The following is a 19,980-nucleotide window of genomic DNA, read 5'->3' as shown; positions in this document are numbered from 1 at the left end:
AGTGCACGATGAAAAGGTAAACATGTAAGTGTGGCCAGGTACAATGCTACCATCCTGCTTCTTAACAGGAAAGCGTTTGACGGAAGTTACATTCTGATCCTTAAGTTCAGCCACTATTTCATCCTCGGACATGTCCGCCAGACAATGGGCTCTATCTCTAACAATGCCTCTACTTGAGTTCAGAGTTCTATGAGCTGAGACAGCAACATTGACGTTGGCAAATTGATGTTGTTGCAATAAATTTATGGATTGCTGTCGTCGCGCACACTCAACAAGAAGTGTACCTCCTCTGAGACGTGAAACGTTCTTAACCTCTCCACAAATAGATTGTATTGTCTTTGATACTAGAAATGGATTGATCTTGAGTGGTTCACCATTGGTAGATTCAATAACTATGAATCTTGGCCAAGGTTCTTGGTGTGTTGGACCTGAAACATCTTCATTACAAGAAAGATGATCAGCCTCTAAACGTCTTTTTTTTGTCGTTTCTCGTGGAACCAGAAAGGGTGATTGACATGGTGATGATAATGGATTCAGCACTCCCGCTCCCCACCCGCCACCGAGTGTCAACGAGGACAGTGTTGTACTGCAGTGGAACTCCAGCCTGCAAACACTAAGGATACAGGAGTGGTATACTCCAGTAAATACGACATGAGTAGCTACATTTGTCTACCACTTCAAATGCTAGGCTGGTTCGGCTATTAGCAAGAAATTGGAGACATATAGAACACAGAGGTCGACATCACCAGATTGGCCCATGAGCCACCGCCTTCTGGCATAGGACTCTAGGCAAGTAGATATAGCAAAAAGGTATTACACACTAGACGTCAAAAAGACCAATGCCCAATAAATCAAATGTGCGAAAATACTTTCTATGCACAGGGCATGGCGTGACCAGCCGATTGATAGAATCGGGCCGATTCTACCACCCGTATAGGTGAAGTAAGGGCCGAAGTGGTGTGTTGAGCAATAGGAGCAAAATGGTTCAGTCCCCTACTGCCCTCAACCACCAGGATCCCGTTCTCCACCGACACGGGACGCAACCCACGGCAAACAGGTTGCCCAATTTAGTCGCCTCTTACGACAAGCAATGGGGTGCTGTGGACACATTCTGTCCCGGGTCCACACGGGAGGATCCGGGTGGAATTGACAGACACTAATGGTAGATATTGTTTACACGTTCTTTACTTAATACAAATGCAGTATTTACCAACAGTATTGTGAAAGACAACACCGAGGATATAATGTGGCATATTCACTGTGCCATACATATGTCATGTAGTGCCTGTATGTACGTGCATGTGTGACAACAGTATGTATGTCCTATCGTCTTTCAGATGCGGTTACAGATCCCTACATGTGTTAAAGTTCCTTGTATTTAAGGATGTATGTTCTGTCTAGGGTGAGCTGAAAATGCTTTAGCAGGTGGTTATATTTGCATAAGAATAGTAAGTAAATATTTACCTATAATATCTCTTACAGACACACAGACCTGTTATTCCAGCAGCCAGTCACCTGAATGACGAATCTTTCTTCTGTGACGGTCTTTAGGAGTCTATTTGCTTTTAAGCCGGGTACTGCTGTGGGTGTCGGTAAACAAACTTCGGCGTGTCAGTCAGTCAAAACAGACAACGTCAGTGTTTATGCAAACACCATCCCTCCCACAGTCTCCCTCTCTATGTTGAAGGCTACTTGCGACTACATACAGGTGGTGGAGTTTCATTTGATAGCGAAATTGTTCTGGTTTGCATCCGTCATGTTCATTCATGTCCACAAAATGTGCACAAAACGTGCTATAATAGCTTCCTCACATTGCCCCTGTTAACACTTCCACAACACGCTCTGTAATAGCTCCATCACATTGCTCTTTTTTACTCGAACACAACGCGTGCTATAACAGCTTCCTCATATAGCCCCTGTTTACACTTCCACGACATGTGCTATTATAGCCCCTGTTTTGCATGCATCGCCTAACATGATACCCGGAGATGGCAAGTCAGGTCGGCAATAATACATATTTGTTTCTTTGAACGAGTGAGATAGTTTTATCGAGGCTTTACCATCACCTTTCAGCCTCTTCTGCTAAAGTGAATAACTGCGAGAATCGGCAATGTATAGCAACAGATTTATTTTTGTACTTTGGAAATATCCATCCATTATATTTTCACATGTCAACCAGACACACATGAGACCTTTCGTTTCCGTGTTGCCAAAACTGGTGATTTACAGTACACTCTTTACATTGTCATGTCTAGGTACTCAGAGTACACTCTTTACATTGTCATGTCTAGATGCACAAAGGACACCCTGTATAGTGTCATGTCTAGGTACTCAGAGTACACTCTTTACATTGTCATGTCTAGATGCACAAAGGACACCCTGTATAGTGTCATGTCTAGGTACTCAGAGTACACTCTTTACATTGTCATGTCTAGATGCACAAAGGACACCCTGTATAGTGTCATGTCTAGGTACTCAGAGTACACTCTTTACATTGTCATGTCTAGATGCACAAAGGACACCCTGTATAGTGTCATGTCCAGGTACTCAGAGTACACTCTTTACATTGTCATGTATAGATGCACAAAGGACACCCTGTATAGTGTCATGTCCAGGTACTCAGAGTACACTCTTTACATTGTCATGTCTAGATGCACAAAGGACACCCTGTATAGTGTCATGTCTAGGTACTCAGAGTACACTCTTTACATTGTCATGTCTAGATGCACAAAGGACACCCTGTATAGTGTCATGTCTAGGTACTCAGAGTACACTCTTTACATTGTCATGTCTAGATGCACAAAGGACACCCTGTATAGTGTCATGTCTAGATGCACAAAGGACACCCTGTACATTGTCATGTCTAGATGCACAAAGGACACCCTGTATAGTGTCATGTCTAGATGCACAAAGGACACCCTGTATAGTGTCATGTCTAGATGCACAAAGGACACCCTGTATAGTGTCATGTCTAGATGCACAAAGGACACCCTGTATAGTGTCATGTCTAGATGCACAAAGGACACCCTGTATAGTGTCATGTCTAGATGCACAAAGGACACCCTGTACATTGTCATGTCTAGATGCACAAAGGACACCCTGTATAGTGTCATGTCCAGGAACATGGAGTAAACCCTGTTCAGTGTCATGCCAAGCTACACAGTGTACACTCAGATTGACCGTGACCAACTGAAATTAGAATGAACAAAGAAAACTTCTTGATATGACTTACGCAATGTGAAGTAATCACAGAGACTACATTTATTACACTATCATTATACATTCAGAGTTAGGTAATCAGTGCATACACATGTGTTTGGTAATCAGTGTATACACACGTGTCTGGTAATAAGTGTCTACACACGTGTCTGGTAATCAGTGTCTACAAATATTTATACTATGTCCATATCCTGCAGAGTATAGACCATAGATAAACCTCAGATGCCACAACAATATATTAACAACTTAGTGGTGATATACACCACAATGTATATCCATATCTTAGATCTGATACTCACTAAGTGCATATCCTACATCTGGCACTATTTTTGATACACACTACAGCCAAACCCTAGATGTGAAACTCACTATATTCACACATTAGATCTGATACACGCTATGCTCACATCATAGATCTGATACAATATTTGATACACACTAGATCCACACCCTAGATATCATACCCACTAGATGATACACAGTATCCATATCCTAGATGTGATTAACACTATATACACATTCCACATGTGATGCGCAATTTTTCCAGACCCTAACTGTGATATTCACTATATCTACACCCTAGATGTGATGCACACTATATCTACACCCTAGAGGTGATGCACACTATATCCACACCCTAGATATAATGCACACTATATCCACACCCTAGATATAATGCACACTATATCCACACCCTACATGTGATACACACTATATCCACACCCTAGATGTGATGCACACTATATCCACACCCTAGATATAATGCACACTATATCCACACCCTAGATGTGATGCACACTATATCCACACCCTAGATGTGATGCACACTACATCCACACCCTAGATGTGATGCACACTACATCCACACCCTAGATGTGATGCACACTACATCCACACCCTAGATGTGATGCACACTATATCCACACCCTAGATGTGATGCACACTATATCCACACCCTAGATGTGATGCACACTATATCCACACCCTTGATGTGATGCACACTATATCCACACTCTAGATGTGATGCACACTACATCCACACCCTCGATGTGATGCACACTATATCTACACCCTAGATGTGATACACACTATATCCACACCCTAGATGTGATGCACACTATATCCACACCCTAGATGTGATGCACACTATATCCACACCCTATGTGATACACACTACATCCACACCCTAGATGTGATGCACACTGTATCCACACCCTACCTGTGATGCACACGATATCCACACCCTAGATGTGATGCACACTATATCCACACCCTAGATATAATGCACACTATATCCACACCCTAGATGTGATGCACACTATATCCACACCCTAGATGTGATGCACACTACATCCACACCCTAGATGTGATGCACACTACATACACACCCTAGATGTGATGCACACTATATCCACACCCTAGATATAATGCACACTATATCCACACTCTAGATGTGATGCACACTATATCAATACCCTAGAGGTGATGCACACTATATCTACACCCTAGATATAATGCACACTACATCCACACCCTAGATGTGATGCACACTATATCCACACCCTAGATGTGATGCACACTATATCCACACTTTAGATGTGATGCACACTATATCCACACCCTAGATGTGATGCACACTATATCCACATCCTAGATGTGATGCACACTATATCCACACCCTAGATGTGATCCACACTATATCCACACCCTAGATGTGATACACACTATATCCGCACCCTAGATGTGATGCACACTATATCCACACCCTAGATGTGATGCACACTATATCCACACCCTATGTGAAACACACTACATTCACACCCTAGATGTGATGCACACTATATCCACACCCTACCTGTGATGCACACGATATCCACACCCTAGATGTGATGCACACTATGTCCACACCCTAGATATAATGCACACTATATCCACACCCCACATGTGATGCACACTATATCCACACCCTAGATGTGATGCACACTATATCCACACCCTACATATGATGCACACTATTGCCATCTCCTAGATATGATGCACTCTATTATCCACACCCTAGATGTGATACACACTATATCCACACCCTAGATGTGATGCACACTATATCCACACCCTAGATGTGATGCACACTATATCCACACCCTATGTGATACACACTACATCCACACCCTAGATGTGATGCACACTGTATCCACACCCTACCTGTGATGCACACGATATCCACACCCTAGATGTGATGCACACTATATCCACACCCTAGATATAATGCACACTATATCCACACCCTAGATGTGATGCACACTATATCCACACCCTAGATGTGATGCACACTACATCCACACCCTAGATGTGATGCACACTACATACACACCCTAGATGTGATGCACACTATATCCACACCCTAGATATAATGCACACTATATCCACACTCTAGATGTGATGCACACTATATCAATACCCTAGAGGTGATGCACACTATATCTACACCCTAGATATAATGCACACTACATCCACACCCTAGATGTGATGCACACTATATCCACACCCTAGATGTGATGCACACTATATCCACACTTTAGATGTGATGCACACTATATCCACACCCTAGATGTGATGCACACTATATCCACATCCTAGATGTGATGCACACTATATCCACACCCTAGATGTGATCCACACTATATCCACACCCTAGATGTGATACACACTATATCCGCACCCTAGATGTGATGCACACTATATCCACACCCTAGATGTGATGCACACTATATCCACACCCTATGTGAAACACACTACATTCACACCCTAGATGTGATGCACACTATATCCACACCCTACCTGTGATGCACACGATATCCACACCCTAGATGTGATGCACACTATGTCCACACCCTAGATACAATGCACACTATATCCACACCCCACATGTGATGCACACTATATCCACACCCTAGATATAATGCACACTATATCCACACCCTAGATGTGATGCACACTATATCCACACCCTAGATGTGATGCACACTACATCCACACCCTAGATGTGATGCACACTACATACACACCCTAGATGTGATGCACACTATATCCACACCCTAGATATAATGCACACTATATCCACACTCTAGATGTGATGCACACTATATCAATACCCTAGAGGTGATGCACACTATATCTACACCCTAGATATAATGCACACTACATCCACACCCTAGATGTGATGCACACTATATCCACACCCTAGATGTGATGCACACTATATCCACACTTTAGATGTGATGCACACTATATCCACACCCTAGATGTGATGCACACTATATCCACATCCTAGATGTGATGCACACTATATCCACACCCTAGATGTGATCCACACTATATCCACACCCTAGATGTGATACACACTATATCCGCACCCTAGATGTGATGCACACTATATCCACACCCTAGATGTGATGCACACTATATCCACACCCTATGTGAAACACACTACATTCACACCCTAGATGTGATGCACACTATATCCACACCCTACCTGTGATGCACACGATATCCACACCCTAGATGTGATGCACACTATGTCCACACCCTAGATATAATGCACACTATATCCACACCCCACATGTGATGCACACTATATCCACACCCTAGATGTGATGCACACTATATCCACACCCTACATATGATGCACACTATTGCCATCTCCTAGATATGATGCACTCTATTATCCACACCCTAGATGTGATACACACTGTATCCACACCCTAGATGTGATGCACACTATATCCACACCCTAGATGTGATGCACACTATATCCACACCCTAGATGTGATACACACTATATCTACACCCTACATGTGATGCACACGATATCCATACCCTAGATGTGATGCACACTATATCCACACCCTAGATATAATGCACACTATATCCACACCCTAGATGTGATGCACACTATATCCACACCCTACATGTGATGCACACTATATCCACACCCTAGATGTGATGCACACTATATCCACACCCTAGATGTGATGCACACTATATCCACACCCTAGATGTAATGCACACTATATCCACACTCTAGATGTGATACACACTATATCCATACCCTAGAGGTGATGCACACTATATCTACACCCTAGATATAATGCACACTATATCCACACTGTAGATATAATGCACACTATATCCACACTCTAGATGTGATACACACTGTATCCATACCCTAGAGGTGATGCACACTGTATCCACACCCTAGATGTGATGCACACTATATCCACACCCTAGATATAATGCACACTATATCCACACCCTAGATGTGATACACACTATATCCATACCCTAGAGGTGATGCACACTGTATCCACACCCTAGATGTGATACACACTATATCCACACCCTAGATGTGATGCACACTATATCCACACCCTAGATATAATGCACACTATATCTACACCCTAGATGTGATGCACACTATATCCACACCCTAGATGTGATGCACACTATATCCACACCCTAGATGTGATGCACACTATATCCACACCCTAGATATAATGCACACTATATCCACATCCTAGATGTGATGCACACTATATCCACACCCTAGATGTGATGCACACTATATCCACACCCTAGATATAATGCACACTATATCCACACTCTAGATGTGATACACACTATATCCATACCCTAGGGGTGATGCACACTGTATCCACACCCTAGATGTGATACACACTATATCCACACCCTAGAGGTGATGCACACTGTATCCACACCCTAGATGTGATGCACACTATATCCACACCCTAGATGTGATACACACTATATCCACACCCTAGATATAATGCACACTATGTCCACACCCTAGATGTGATGCACACTATATCCACACCCTAGATGTGATGCACACTATATCCATACCCTAGAGGTGATGCACACTATGTCCACACCCTAGATGTGATGCACACTGTATCCACACTCTAGATGCAATACACACTATATCCACACCCTAGATGTGATGCACACTATATCCACACCCTAGATGTGATGCACACTATATCCATACTCTAGATGTGATGCACACTATATCCACACCCTAGATGTGATACACACTATATCCATACCCTAGAGGTGATGTACACTATATCCACACCCTAGATGTGATGCACACTATATCCACACCCTAGATGTGATGCACACTATATCCACACCCTAGATATAATGCACACTGTATCCACACTCTAGATGTGATACACACTATGTCCATATCCTAGAGGTGATGCACACTCTATCCACACCCTAGATGTGATACACACTATATCCACACCCTAAATGTGATACACACTATATCCACACCCTAGATATAATGCACACTATATCCACACCCTAGATGTGATGCACACTATATCCACACCCTAGATGTGATGCACACTATATCCACACCCTAGATGTGATACACACTATATCCATACTTTAGATGTGATCCACACTATATCCACACCCTAGATATAATGCACACTATATCCACACCCTAGATGTGATACACACTATATCCATACCCTAGAGGTGATGCACACTATATCTACACCCTAGATATAATGCACACTATATCCACACCCTCGATGTGATGCACACTATATCCACACCCTAGATGTGATGCACACTATATCCACACCCTAGATGTGATACACACTATATCCATACTCTAGATGTGATGCACACTACATCCACACCCTAGATTCCATGCACACTATATCCACACCCTAGATGTGATACACACTATATCCACACCCTAGATGTGATGCACACTATATCCACACCCTAGATATAATGCACACTATATCCACACTGTAGATGTAATGCACACTATATCCACACTCTAGATGTGATACACACTGTATCCATACCCTAGAGGTGATGCACACTGTATCCACACCCTAGATGTGATGCACACTATATCCACACCCTAGATATAATGCACACTATATCCACACCCTAGATGTGATACACACTATATCCATACCCTAGAGGTGATGCACACTGTATCCACACCCTAGATGTGATACACACTATATCCACACCCTAGATGTGATGCACACTATATCCACACCCTAGATATAATGCACACTATATCCACACCCTAGATGTGATGCACACTATATCCACACCCTAGATGTGATGCACACTATATCCACACCCTAGATGTGATGCACACTATATCCACACCCTAGATATAATGCACACTATATCTACACCCTAGATGTGATGCACACTATATCCACACCCTAGATGTGATGCACACTATATCCACACCCTAGATATAATGCACACTATATCCACACTCTAGATGTGATACACACTATGTCCATACCCTAGGGGTGATGCACACTGTATCCACACCCTAGATGTGATACACACTATATCCACACCCTAGAGGTGATGCACACTATATCCACACCCTAGATGTGATGCACACTATATCCACACCCTAGATGTGATACACACTATATCCACACCCTAGATATAATGCACACTATGTCCACACCCTAGATGTGATGCACACTATATCCACACCCTAGATGTGATGCACACTATATCCATACCCTAGAGGTGATGCACACTATGTCCACACCCTAGATGTGATGCACACTGTATCCACACTCTAGATGCGATACACACTATATCCACACCCTAGATGTGATGCACACTATATCCACACCCTAGATGTGATGCACACTATATCCATACTCTAGATGTGATGCACACTATATCCACACCCTAGATGTGATACACACTATATCCATACCCTAGAGGTGATGTACACTATATCCACACCCTAGATGTGATGCACACTATATCCACACCCTAGATGTGATGCACACTATATCCACACCCTAGATATAATGCACACTGTATCCACACTCTAGATGTGATACACACTATGTCCATACCCTAGAGGTGATGCACACTCTATCCACACCCTAGATGTGATACACACTATATCCACACCCTAAATGTGATACACACTATATCCACACCCTAGATATAATGCACACTATATCCACACCCTAGATGTGATGCACACTATATCCACACCCTAGATGTGATGCACACTATATCCACACCCTAGATGTGATACACACTATATCCATACTTTAGATGTGATGCACACTATATCCACACCCTAGATATAATGCACACTATATCCACACCCTCGATGTGATGCACACTATATCCACACCCTAGATGTGATGCACACTATATCCGCACCCTAGATGTGATGCACACTATATCCACACCCTACATGTGATGCACACGATATCCACACCCTCGATATGATGCACACTATTGCCATCTCCTAGATATGATGCACTCTATTATCCACACCCTAGATGTGATACACACTGTATCCACACCCTAGATGTGATGCACACTATATCCATATCCTCGATACCCACAATATGTGTACCTCAGACTGAATGCTTGCTATATCATATACTATAAACCACCAGATGTGATACACACTATTTCCACATTCTGGATGTGATACCCACAATATGTACACCTTTGATGTAATACCTGTTATGTTCACACCTTGGAAGTAATACACACTACTTTCATATCCTTGGCAGATATGATCGATAGATGAATAGACAGAGAGATAAACTGCTCTATCATGTGTTCAGAATATTCATGTGCATCCTGTGCCAACATTCAGTTAAGCAGTGCAGTTAGGTTTGTGAATCCGGTTAGTTATGGTTGCATGTGAAGAGGTGATTATCTTCACAGGATCTGTCCATCTGCCCCACTGCCGTATTTGGTTGTTATATACACGTTTGCCATCCATATTTGAAAGAGGTAGAATCCATCCTGATTATATGAGTCAACGCACGACATTATGCTTGGCGAGTCAGTCGGACCCAGTCTCGCCGTCCGTCTCACCATGTACTATAGCTTGCACGCGTTCATCCGCCTGCATCCACTTTTCGTCCTCTGGGTCTAGAATTTCGCTGGAAGCAAACTCAGATAAGCCGCTGGTAGTAGAGGCGCGCCTGTTCTCCACTCCACTGTCACCTTCAACATACCCCCTTATTGGGACATTCATCACCCGGGAGTCCTGCTCAGATTCTCCACGTTTCTCTTGAAGCTGGATGTGCTGCTGACGTATTTGCCTGACCTTGTTTGCCCTCCAATCTCTATAAGCGACATGGAAAGCTCTGGACAACACGAGGGCCATGGCCCTGGCAGTCTCCCGACTCCCGCACAGTACCGCATGACACTCCAGACGCCGCACCCCAGGGACCTTCCAAATCCAACAGAACACCCGCTCCTCCGCTGTCTTGTCCGCGTTACAGAACGTAATGTTCTCAATGCCAAACGTCTTACCTTCATCCTTTTTATGGTCCTTCAGAACAATCCCTGTGACACTTATCAACATAAAAACTTTCTTCAGATGCCGCTCCGACGGGGAGTTATCCCAGAGTTTCTGAACCGGTGTAATGGTACAACCTTTCCCATTAGCTGTAAACGTTTCTACATTTCCTAGATACCTTGCCTCAAACACTGGGTCTTTTTCCGTGATCGTGGCACTGTTCTTTTTCCTTCCGAACATTCTTATCTCAGTTGAATTACACCGATGATACAACAAAAAGAGACTCACTGCGTTCTCTACATGCCTTTCACGATGACCTGTCTATCCTAGCTTCTCAATAATCATCTAATAAAAATACCCGCTGTCGGTCTTGACTCATGTAAGTACTTTAGCAACGAGACATAGCGTGTAACAGTGACAGGCCGGGCCGAGTTGAGCCGGCAAATCGATCCCCACTGAACAAACACATCATGTGGCACACAAGCTTACATACACAACGGAGGCAACACTGCCAGCTAACAGGTGTCGTCTGCTTGTCCACATCCGTCCTACATGAAGTCTCACGAGAGCACAGTGGCGACGAATGGGCGAGACTTGGGATATTCCATTATTCTTGACATGACAGACGCAGTTCAAACCTATAACAATCAGTCACGTGCGTACTGTGTGGTGTTCTAAGATACTTCGTTGAAAGATCAGCGATAAAGATTTTATCAGACGATAATGAACACTGTGAGCATTGCATCACAATATATTGGCGTCACTGCGTCATTCTAGTCTGCCCCACGTAATCGACCGTTTCCCTAGTAACCGGACGCTGTCCTTCCTGAAAATAAAGATGGCGTCTCCGTATAGATTGGAGAAGTTGTATCTGTTAATGGTGAAACCTGCCGTGTGGTCGAATTTTCCCCAAAGAATTATGACTAGGAAATTTGTGATCGAAAATCTAAGTACCGGTTGCCTAAAAGCCGTCTTTAAGCACGAAGTTGACTTGACACAACACAACCCTCAATGCCCATGCTCCAGCAGTCACAGCTGAGTAACATTTCACCATCGCTGTCATCAAAGTCAAATTCGCGTTTAAAGACACACTTTCGAGTTTTTCGGCAGCCAGTTCTCCATTACAAATTTTCTAATCATATTTCTTTGGGGAAAATAAAATTCCATCCAAATAAAAGTTTCTCCACTGAGAGAAACAACTTCTCCGATCGACAGTCGATACGGCAACGTCATCTTTATTATCAGGATCAAGTGACGCAAAGCCAAAAATGTACATAACTTAACTGAACAAACAATAAAGACTGCGTGGTGACGTCACCTAGCAAACCTACCTGTACACACTGTGTGGTGACGTTACCTAGATGATCTACCTGTACACACTGTGTGGTGGCGTTACCTAAATGATCTACCTGTACACACTGTGTGGTGGCGTTACCTAGCTGATTTACCTGTACACACTGTGTGGTGGCGTTACCTAGCTGATCTACCTGTACACACTGTGTGGTGGCGTTACCTAGCTGATCTACCTGTACACACTGTGTGGAAGCGTTACCTAGCTGATCTAAATGTACACACTGTGTGGTGGCGATACCTAGCTGATCTACCTGTACACACTGTGTGGAGGCGTTACCTAGCTGATCTACCTGTACACACTGTGTGGTGGCGTTACCTAGCTGATCTACCTGTACACACTGTGTGGAGTGAGTGAGTGAGTTAATATTTAACGTCACATCGGCAATATCTCAGCCATATCGTGACGAGAACGTTAAATACTGAAATGAGTGAGTGAGTGAGTTAATACGTAACGTCACATTGGCAATATTTCAGCCATATCGTGACGAGAACATTTTGATACTGAAATGAGTGAGTGAGTTAATATTTAACGTCACATCGGCAATATTGCAGCCATATCGTGACGAGAACATACATGACAAAAAGGAATATATATGCATATTATGAACACCCTGTCTACGAAGGACAGTAAAACCACAAGACTATCACAGTTAATATTAAAACTAGTGTGGAAACTTATAAAAATATAACAGTAGCATTATTTGGACAATACAATATAAAAACAGGCCATAGATCGCCAACATCAGAGGGTAGATCACCATACCAGGGACCATGGGGACTTACAGTACCTCTGCTACCTGCATGGTCCCTGGCTGGATTTACACCACCCCCTCAGCTGTTGGCGACTGTATGCTAGATTAGCCACAAATTAAAATGACACATATTCTACGATTAAAAAAGTGAAAGATTGAATCTGACTTAAATCGTTTTGGGACTTACGTACCCTCTCAGGAGGACAATAATTTTACGGTACTTCAACCCCCTTCGAGGATACAGCCACTAACAATCTCAGTTGCTAATTCAACTTCCAATAATAAAATACTTATTTATTTACATGTCAGTCAATAATAGGGTTAAATTCAATTCTTTTAAAAATGCAATAATTAAATGAGAACTTACATTACTAAAAAGGTCCTTCATAGTTCTTGATTTAAAATAATTGTCCCTTGTGATGGAATATTCAACACAGTCAAGCAAGACATGCTTGACCGTGATTATTTCATCACAAGGGACGCAGAACGGAGGATCCTCACCTTTCAAAAGATATTCATGCGTATACCTAGTGTGGCCAATACGACATCGTCGTATAATGACCTCTTCAAATCTGGACCGACATCCCAAGTAGGTGTAACCAACAAATGGTTTTATCTCATGTAATTTATTGATACCTACTTGGGTGTCCCACTTCTTCTGCATGAGATCACGAATGTAAGATCTAATGGTGGCTTTATAATCACTGTAAGGAATAAGAAGTGGTGATACAGATTTGTTGAGCGCTGCTTTAGCAGCAAGGTCAGCCAATGTGTTACCAGAGATTCCAACATGGCTGGGTAACCAACAGAAGACGATGTCGTATTGGCCAGTTGCAAGATGATTATAAAGTTCAATAATTTCTATTAAAAGTGGATGTTTACATGCTAGGTTTTTAATAGCCTGAAGGCAAGAAAGAGAGTCTGAATAGATTATGTACTGTTTATGTTTAGGATGTCTTTGGATATATTTAAGGGCTGTTAATATGGCGTTAGCTTCAGCCGTAAAAATAGAACTATTGTCTGGTAATCTAGAAGATATTGTTCTGGATCCAATGACAGTAGCACAAGCCACTGCGCCACCGCCCTTAGACCCATCTGTAAATAAGGATTTATAACCGCAATATTTATGTTTCAACTGATTATATTCTTGTTTGTATTGTAGTTCGTTAGTTTCTGATTTTTTAAATATACTTAATGTTAGGTCAACTTGTGGCCTAACCAATTGCCAAGGAGGAGAAGAAAGAAGACGGGAAGGAGCTATGTTTTCCAGCTCAATGCCGGCCGAAGAAAGAAAGGGTTTAATTCTGTGTCCGAGAGGTGGAACAAGAGAACACTTTTTGTTGTATAAATCCTCGTAGAGAGGATTGAAAACACAGTTATATGCCGGGTTAGATTTGTTAGAGTATAGTTTTGTAGCATATTGTAAAGATAATTTTATACGTCGCTGAGTGAGAGATGGCTCATCTGCCTCGACATAGAGACTGTCAACGGGAGAAGTTCGAAAAGATCCAAGACAAAGTCTTAGACCTTGATGATGGATGGAATCTAACATTTTGAGACTGCTTTTACAGGCTCCACCATATACAATGGAAACATAGTCAAGTTTGGAGCGAATGAGTGATCTGTATAAGTGAAGTAGGGTGGTTTGATCGCCTCCCCATTTTGAATTGGAAACAACTTTTAACAAGTCGAGTGCCTTCAAACATTTAACTTTAAGGGATTTAATATGTGGCAAGAACGTCAAGTGGGAGTCAAATATAAGACCCAGAAACTTGGCCTCTTTAACAACTGTAATAGGTGTGCCGTTTAGATACAGTTCAGGGTCCTTATGTGGTTTGTATTTACGGCAGAAATGTATACAGTTAGTTTTTGACTTAGAAAATTTAAAGCCGTTTTCCAAACACCATTTATTTATCTTGTTCAGACACAACTGCATTTGCCGTTCAATAGTATGCATGTTTTTACCTCGACATGAAATGTTAAAATCATCCACAAAAAGTGATCCATCAATTGAATCGTTTAAAACCTTTGATAAACTGTTTATCTTGATGCTAAAAAGTGTAACAGACAAAATACTGCCTTGTGGTACACCCTGATCCTGACTGTAATGATCAGACAGGGTAGAACCCACACGGACTTGAAATTGTCTATCATTTAAAAAGTTGGCTATAAATTGAGGCAATCGGCCTCGCAATCCGAAGTCATGTAAATCTTTTAAAATCCCATGTTTCCAAGTGGTGTCATATGCTTTTTCTAGATCAAAAAAGATCGACACAGGGTGCTGTTTGTTAATTAATGCGTTTTTTACAAATGATTCCAAACGAACTAAGTGATCGACTGTACTTCTGTTTTTACGGAAACCACACTGTATATCTGTGATAAGGTTATTAGTTTCCAAGTACCAAACAAGTCGATTATTTATCATGCGTTCCATGGTCTTGCAAACACAGCTAGTTAGTGAAATAGGTCGATAATTGGACGGATCCGTATGATCACGTCCAGGTTTAGGTATTGGTACTAGTATGGCATCACGCCATGAAGAAGGAAATTTCCCGGAAGTCCAAATATCATCAAATATTGATAAGAGCGTCTCTAAACAGGATTCTGGTAAGTGCTTCAGGAGTTGATAATGTATGTTATCAGCTCCAGTAGCAGTGTCATGACCTTGATCAAGAGCAGTATGGAGTTCATGAATAGAAAACGTTTCATTATAATCTTCCCCATTATCAGAATTGAAATTAATAGTTTTCTTTTCTTGTTCTTTTTGATATTGCTGAAATTTAGGTATATAATTAGAAGAGGAAGAATGTTTAGCAAGAGTTTCGCCCAGTTTATTCGCAATATCTGATTTATCAGTAAGTAATTGATCTCCGTGTTTAAGATGATGGACCGTAGATTTAGTACCTTTACCTTTGATTTTCTGGACCATGTTCCACACCTTGGACATGGGTGTCCGAGAATTTATTTTGGATACATAATGTTGCCAAGATTGGCGTTTATTCTGTTCAAAAGTACGCCTTGCTTTAGCATTTAAAATCTTAAATTTATTGAAATTATGGACCATAGGATGACGACGGAAATAATGTTCTGCTTTTTTCCTCGCCTTCCTAGCTTGTTTGCAGTCATCGTTGAACCATGGTTTTCTTATATGTGGAGCTACAGAGGACTTTGGTATACACCCATCAGCTATGGAGTTCAGTTCATCAGAAAAGCATTTAATAGCATCAGGAACGTCAATAAAACGTTCAGGTTTAAGTTTTTCAGCACACAGTGTTTCATATAAAGCCCAGTTAGCCTTTTTAAAATTTCGTCTTGATGATGGAGGAACATCGGATGGAGTTACAGCTTTTAATATAGTAGCAAAATGGTCACTTCCACACAGGTCATTGTGGACTGACCATTCAAATTCATTTAATAGTTCGGAATTTGTCAATGACAAGTCGAGAACAGAATAAGTCCCTGTACCAGGGTGTAAATATGTGCTGGAACCATCATTATAAATACATAAGTCATTGTCAGAACAAAAGTCCTCCAACAATTTACCTCTAGTGTTTGTAGTTACACTACCCCAGAGTGGGTTGTGTCCATTTAAATCTCCCATTATAATACAGGGCTTCGGGAGCTGGTCATATAGAGCTTGCAGATCAGTTTTGGCAAAAGCTGAAGATGGTGAAATATAAAGAGAGCATAGCGTAAACGCTACATGTAAAGTAACTCTCACTGCCACAGCCTGCATATTAGTATTAAGTGAAACATGGCTTTGAACAACGTTCCGTCTGACTAGAACGGATGATCCGCCAGTGGCCCTATCACCCGGAGGTGAAAAACAATGATATGCATTAAAATGACGAAGGTTAAATGTATCTGTTTCTTTTAAATATGTCTCTTGGAGACATATCGCTGAAGGTGTAAAATCTTGGACTAATAGCTGTAATTCATGTAAATTAGTCCTCAATCCTCTGCAGTTCCACTGTATAATATTATTAGAATAAACTATCTTTTGGGGGGATTTATTGGGGATCTACCCCGCACTCTTTTGGAGGGCGACAAGCTATGTGCCCTAGAATGGACGTTTTCAGAAATGTCCATGTCTTCAAGAGACCCGTATTTATTAAACAGTTGAATTTTGTTCTGTGACCCTTTAGGAGCTCTGCCACTTTGTGGTTTTGAAGCATCAGGCTTTGGCTTCAGTTTACTTTTCACACTTTGTTGACTATCAGCTGTCGATTGAGACTTTGAGTGTGACTGAGATGATGATTTGTGATCAGAAGAAGACTTTGAGGTACTAGGAAGTGATTCCTCAGTCTGAGATGATATGGCAGGGTACAAATGCTGTGGAGAATCACAATTTACCCAAGTCAAGGTAGTTTGGCAGCCTGTGGATGATTTTGTTATTTTAGGGGTAGACTCCAATGAAGTTTTTGCCACTGTAGCATAACTTTCTGGAAGATCAGACCTCTTTACCATTTTTTTTGCCTCAGAAAAGGAGATATTTTGAGTAAACTTTATTCTGTTTATCTCCATTTGCTCTTTCCAAGCAGGACACTGTTTTGAAAACGAGGAGTGGTCGCCTGAGCAGTTGGTGCATTTTTTGACGTTACTGTCACAATCTTCTGTTGTGTGTGTCTTTTCACTGCAGTGAGCACACACAACAGACAATGTGCAAGTATTGACACCGTGGCCGAACTTTTGGCATTTGAAACACCGAAGGGGATTCGGAATGTACTTTTCCACACTGATATTACAGTATCAAGCTTTAAGTGATGTTGGAGCTAGGTGATGAGAAAGAAAACAGATAGGTATTGGTTTGAATAGTTGTGTTGTTTTTACGGGCTGTGAAACGTTTGACATATAATACACCCTGATCTTTCATTTCGGAAGCGATATCAAGTTCAGACATGTCTGCCAGTAAGCGATCTCGATCACGTACGATTCCCTTGCTCGTGTTCAGTGTTTTGTGGGCCGTGACAGTAACCGGAGTGCCAACGAAAGTGTCAGTGTTCAAAAGGTTCGTTGACTGTTGCCTTTTGGCGCACTCGATCAACAGTGCACCAGAACGTAATTTTCTAATGTTCTTTACATCACCGGCAATGCCTTGAATACCTTTAGACACCGCAAAAGGGTTTAACTTTAAAGGTGCATTATCTTTGGTCTCAATGACAATAAAACGTGGCCAGTAGTCAATGTGTTTAGACGTTCTGAGGTCATCAACAGGGTCATTTTCAAGAGGACGTTTACTCTTTTTAGTGGGGGTTTCGTAAGCCATGGTGAGTTATTTAGGTTTCATCATCCGAGCTCCCCACCCACCACGGAGTATCACAAGGACAATGCTAAAGCAAGCGGGCCTCCAGCCTGCAGCACCAAGGATACCCGGATGATATACTCCAGCAGAAGAATTATGAATAATTGATCCACCAGATTGGCCCATGAGCCATCGCCTTCTGGGCATACGACTCTAGGCAAAGTTTTGAACGTCAGAATTCAAATCAAACATGTTTATAAAAATATAACCAAGACCAAAATTACATCCATTTCAAATTATACTTGTGCAATGATAAATATACATAGATTCCATGCACAGGGCTTGGCATGACCAGCCGATTGGTCGAACCGGGCCCATTCGACCACCCGTCTAGGCGAAGTCAGGGCCAAAGTGGTGTATTGAGCAACAGGAACACGGTTGCAAGCTCCGATTGCCCTCAACCACCAGGATCCCTTCCTCCGCCGACACGGGCCGCAACCCACGGCAAACGGGTTGGTGGACCAAATATCCCCCCGGGTCCACTACGGGGGTGTCGGCGAGCTCTTAGCGTGACCCAGCACCCACCACGAGGAGGTGGCTCGCCACGGGTGCCGATACTGAAATGAAATATGCATACATTATAAAATCCTGTCGTCAAAGGACAGTAAAACCACTAGAGCATCACATTTACAATTAAAACTAGTGTGGAGAGTTAAAACAATTACCACTATTCGGACAATACAACATAAAATACGGGCTGTAGATCGCCAACAACTGAAGGTAGATCACCATACAAGGGACCATGGGGACTTACAGTACTTCTGCTACCTGCATGGACCCCAGATGGATTTACACCATCCCTTCAGCCGTTGGCGATTATACTGAAAGTTAGCCATTATTAAAAACAACAAATATACTACGATTAAAAGTTTGGTCGTACTAAATTTACATAGAATGTTTTGGACTTACGTACCCTCTCAGGAGGACAATAATTTTACAATACTTCAACCCCCCTCGAGGGCACAGCCACTAACAATCTCAGT

General features: G+C 42.2%; 1 protein-coding gene across 1 annotated transcript; it reads right to left on the bottom strand.

Annotated features, from left to right (window-relative positions):
• Positions 1-11,128: 11,128 nt before the first annotated feature.
• On the bottom strand, positions 11,129-11,830 carry LOC137282779 (protein FAM43A-like). The gene has a single exon (XM_067814570.1). It carries the CDS (start codon positions 11,828-11,830, stop codon positions 11,129-11,131), a length of 702 nt encoding a protein of 233 aa, XP_067670671.1.
• Positions 11,831-19,980: the final 8,150 nt, after the last annotated feature.

The sequence above is a fragment of the Haliotis asinina genome, chromosome 4 (genome assembly GCF_037392515.1).
Source record: "Haliotis asinina isolate JCU_RB_2024 chromosome 4, JCU_Hal_asi_v2, whole genome shotgun sequence".
In the NCBI taxonomy this organism is placed as follows: domain Eukaryota; kingdom Metazoa; phylum Mollusca; class Gastropoda; order Lepetellida; family Haliotidae; genus Haliotis; species Haliotis asinina.
The sequence above is the reverse complement of the archived record's forward strand: the minus strand, read 5'-3'. Positions and strand labels throughout refer to the sequence as shown.

What these genes read in the sequence shown, in the direction of transcription:
- LOC137282779 (XM_067814570.1), bottom strand. Translation starts at nt 11,830, where the DNA reads ATGTTCGGAAGGAAAAAGAACAGTGCCACGATCACGGAAAAAGACCCA.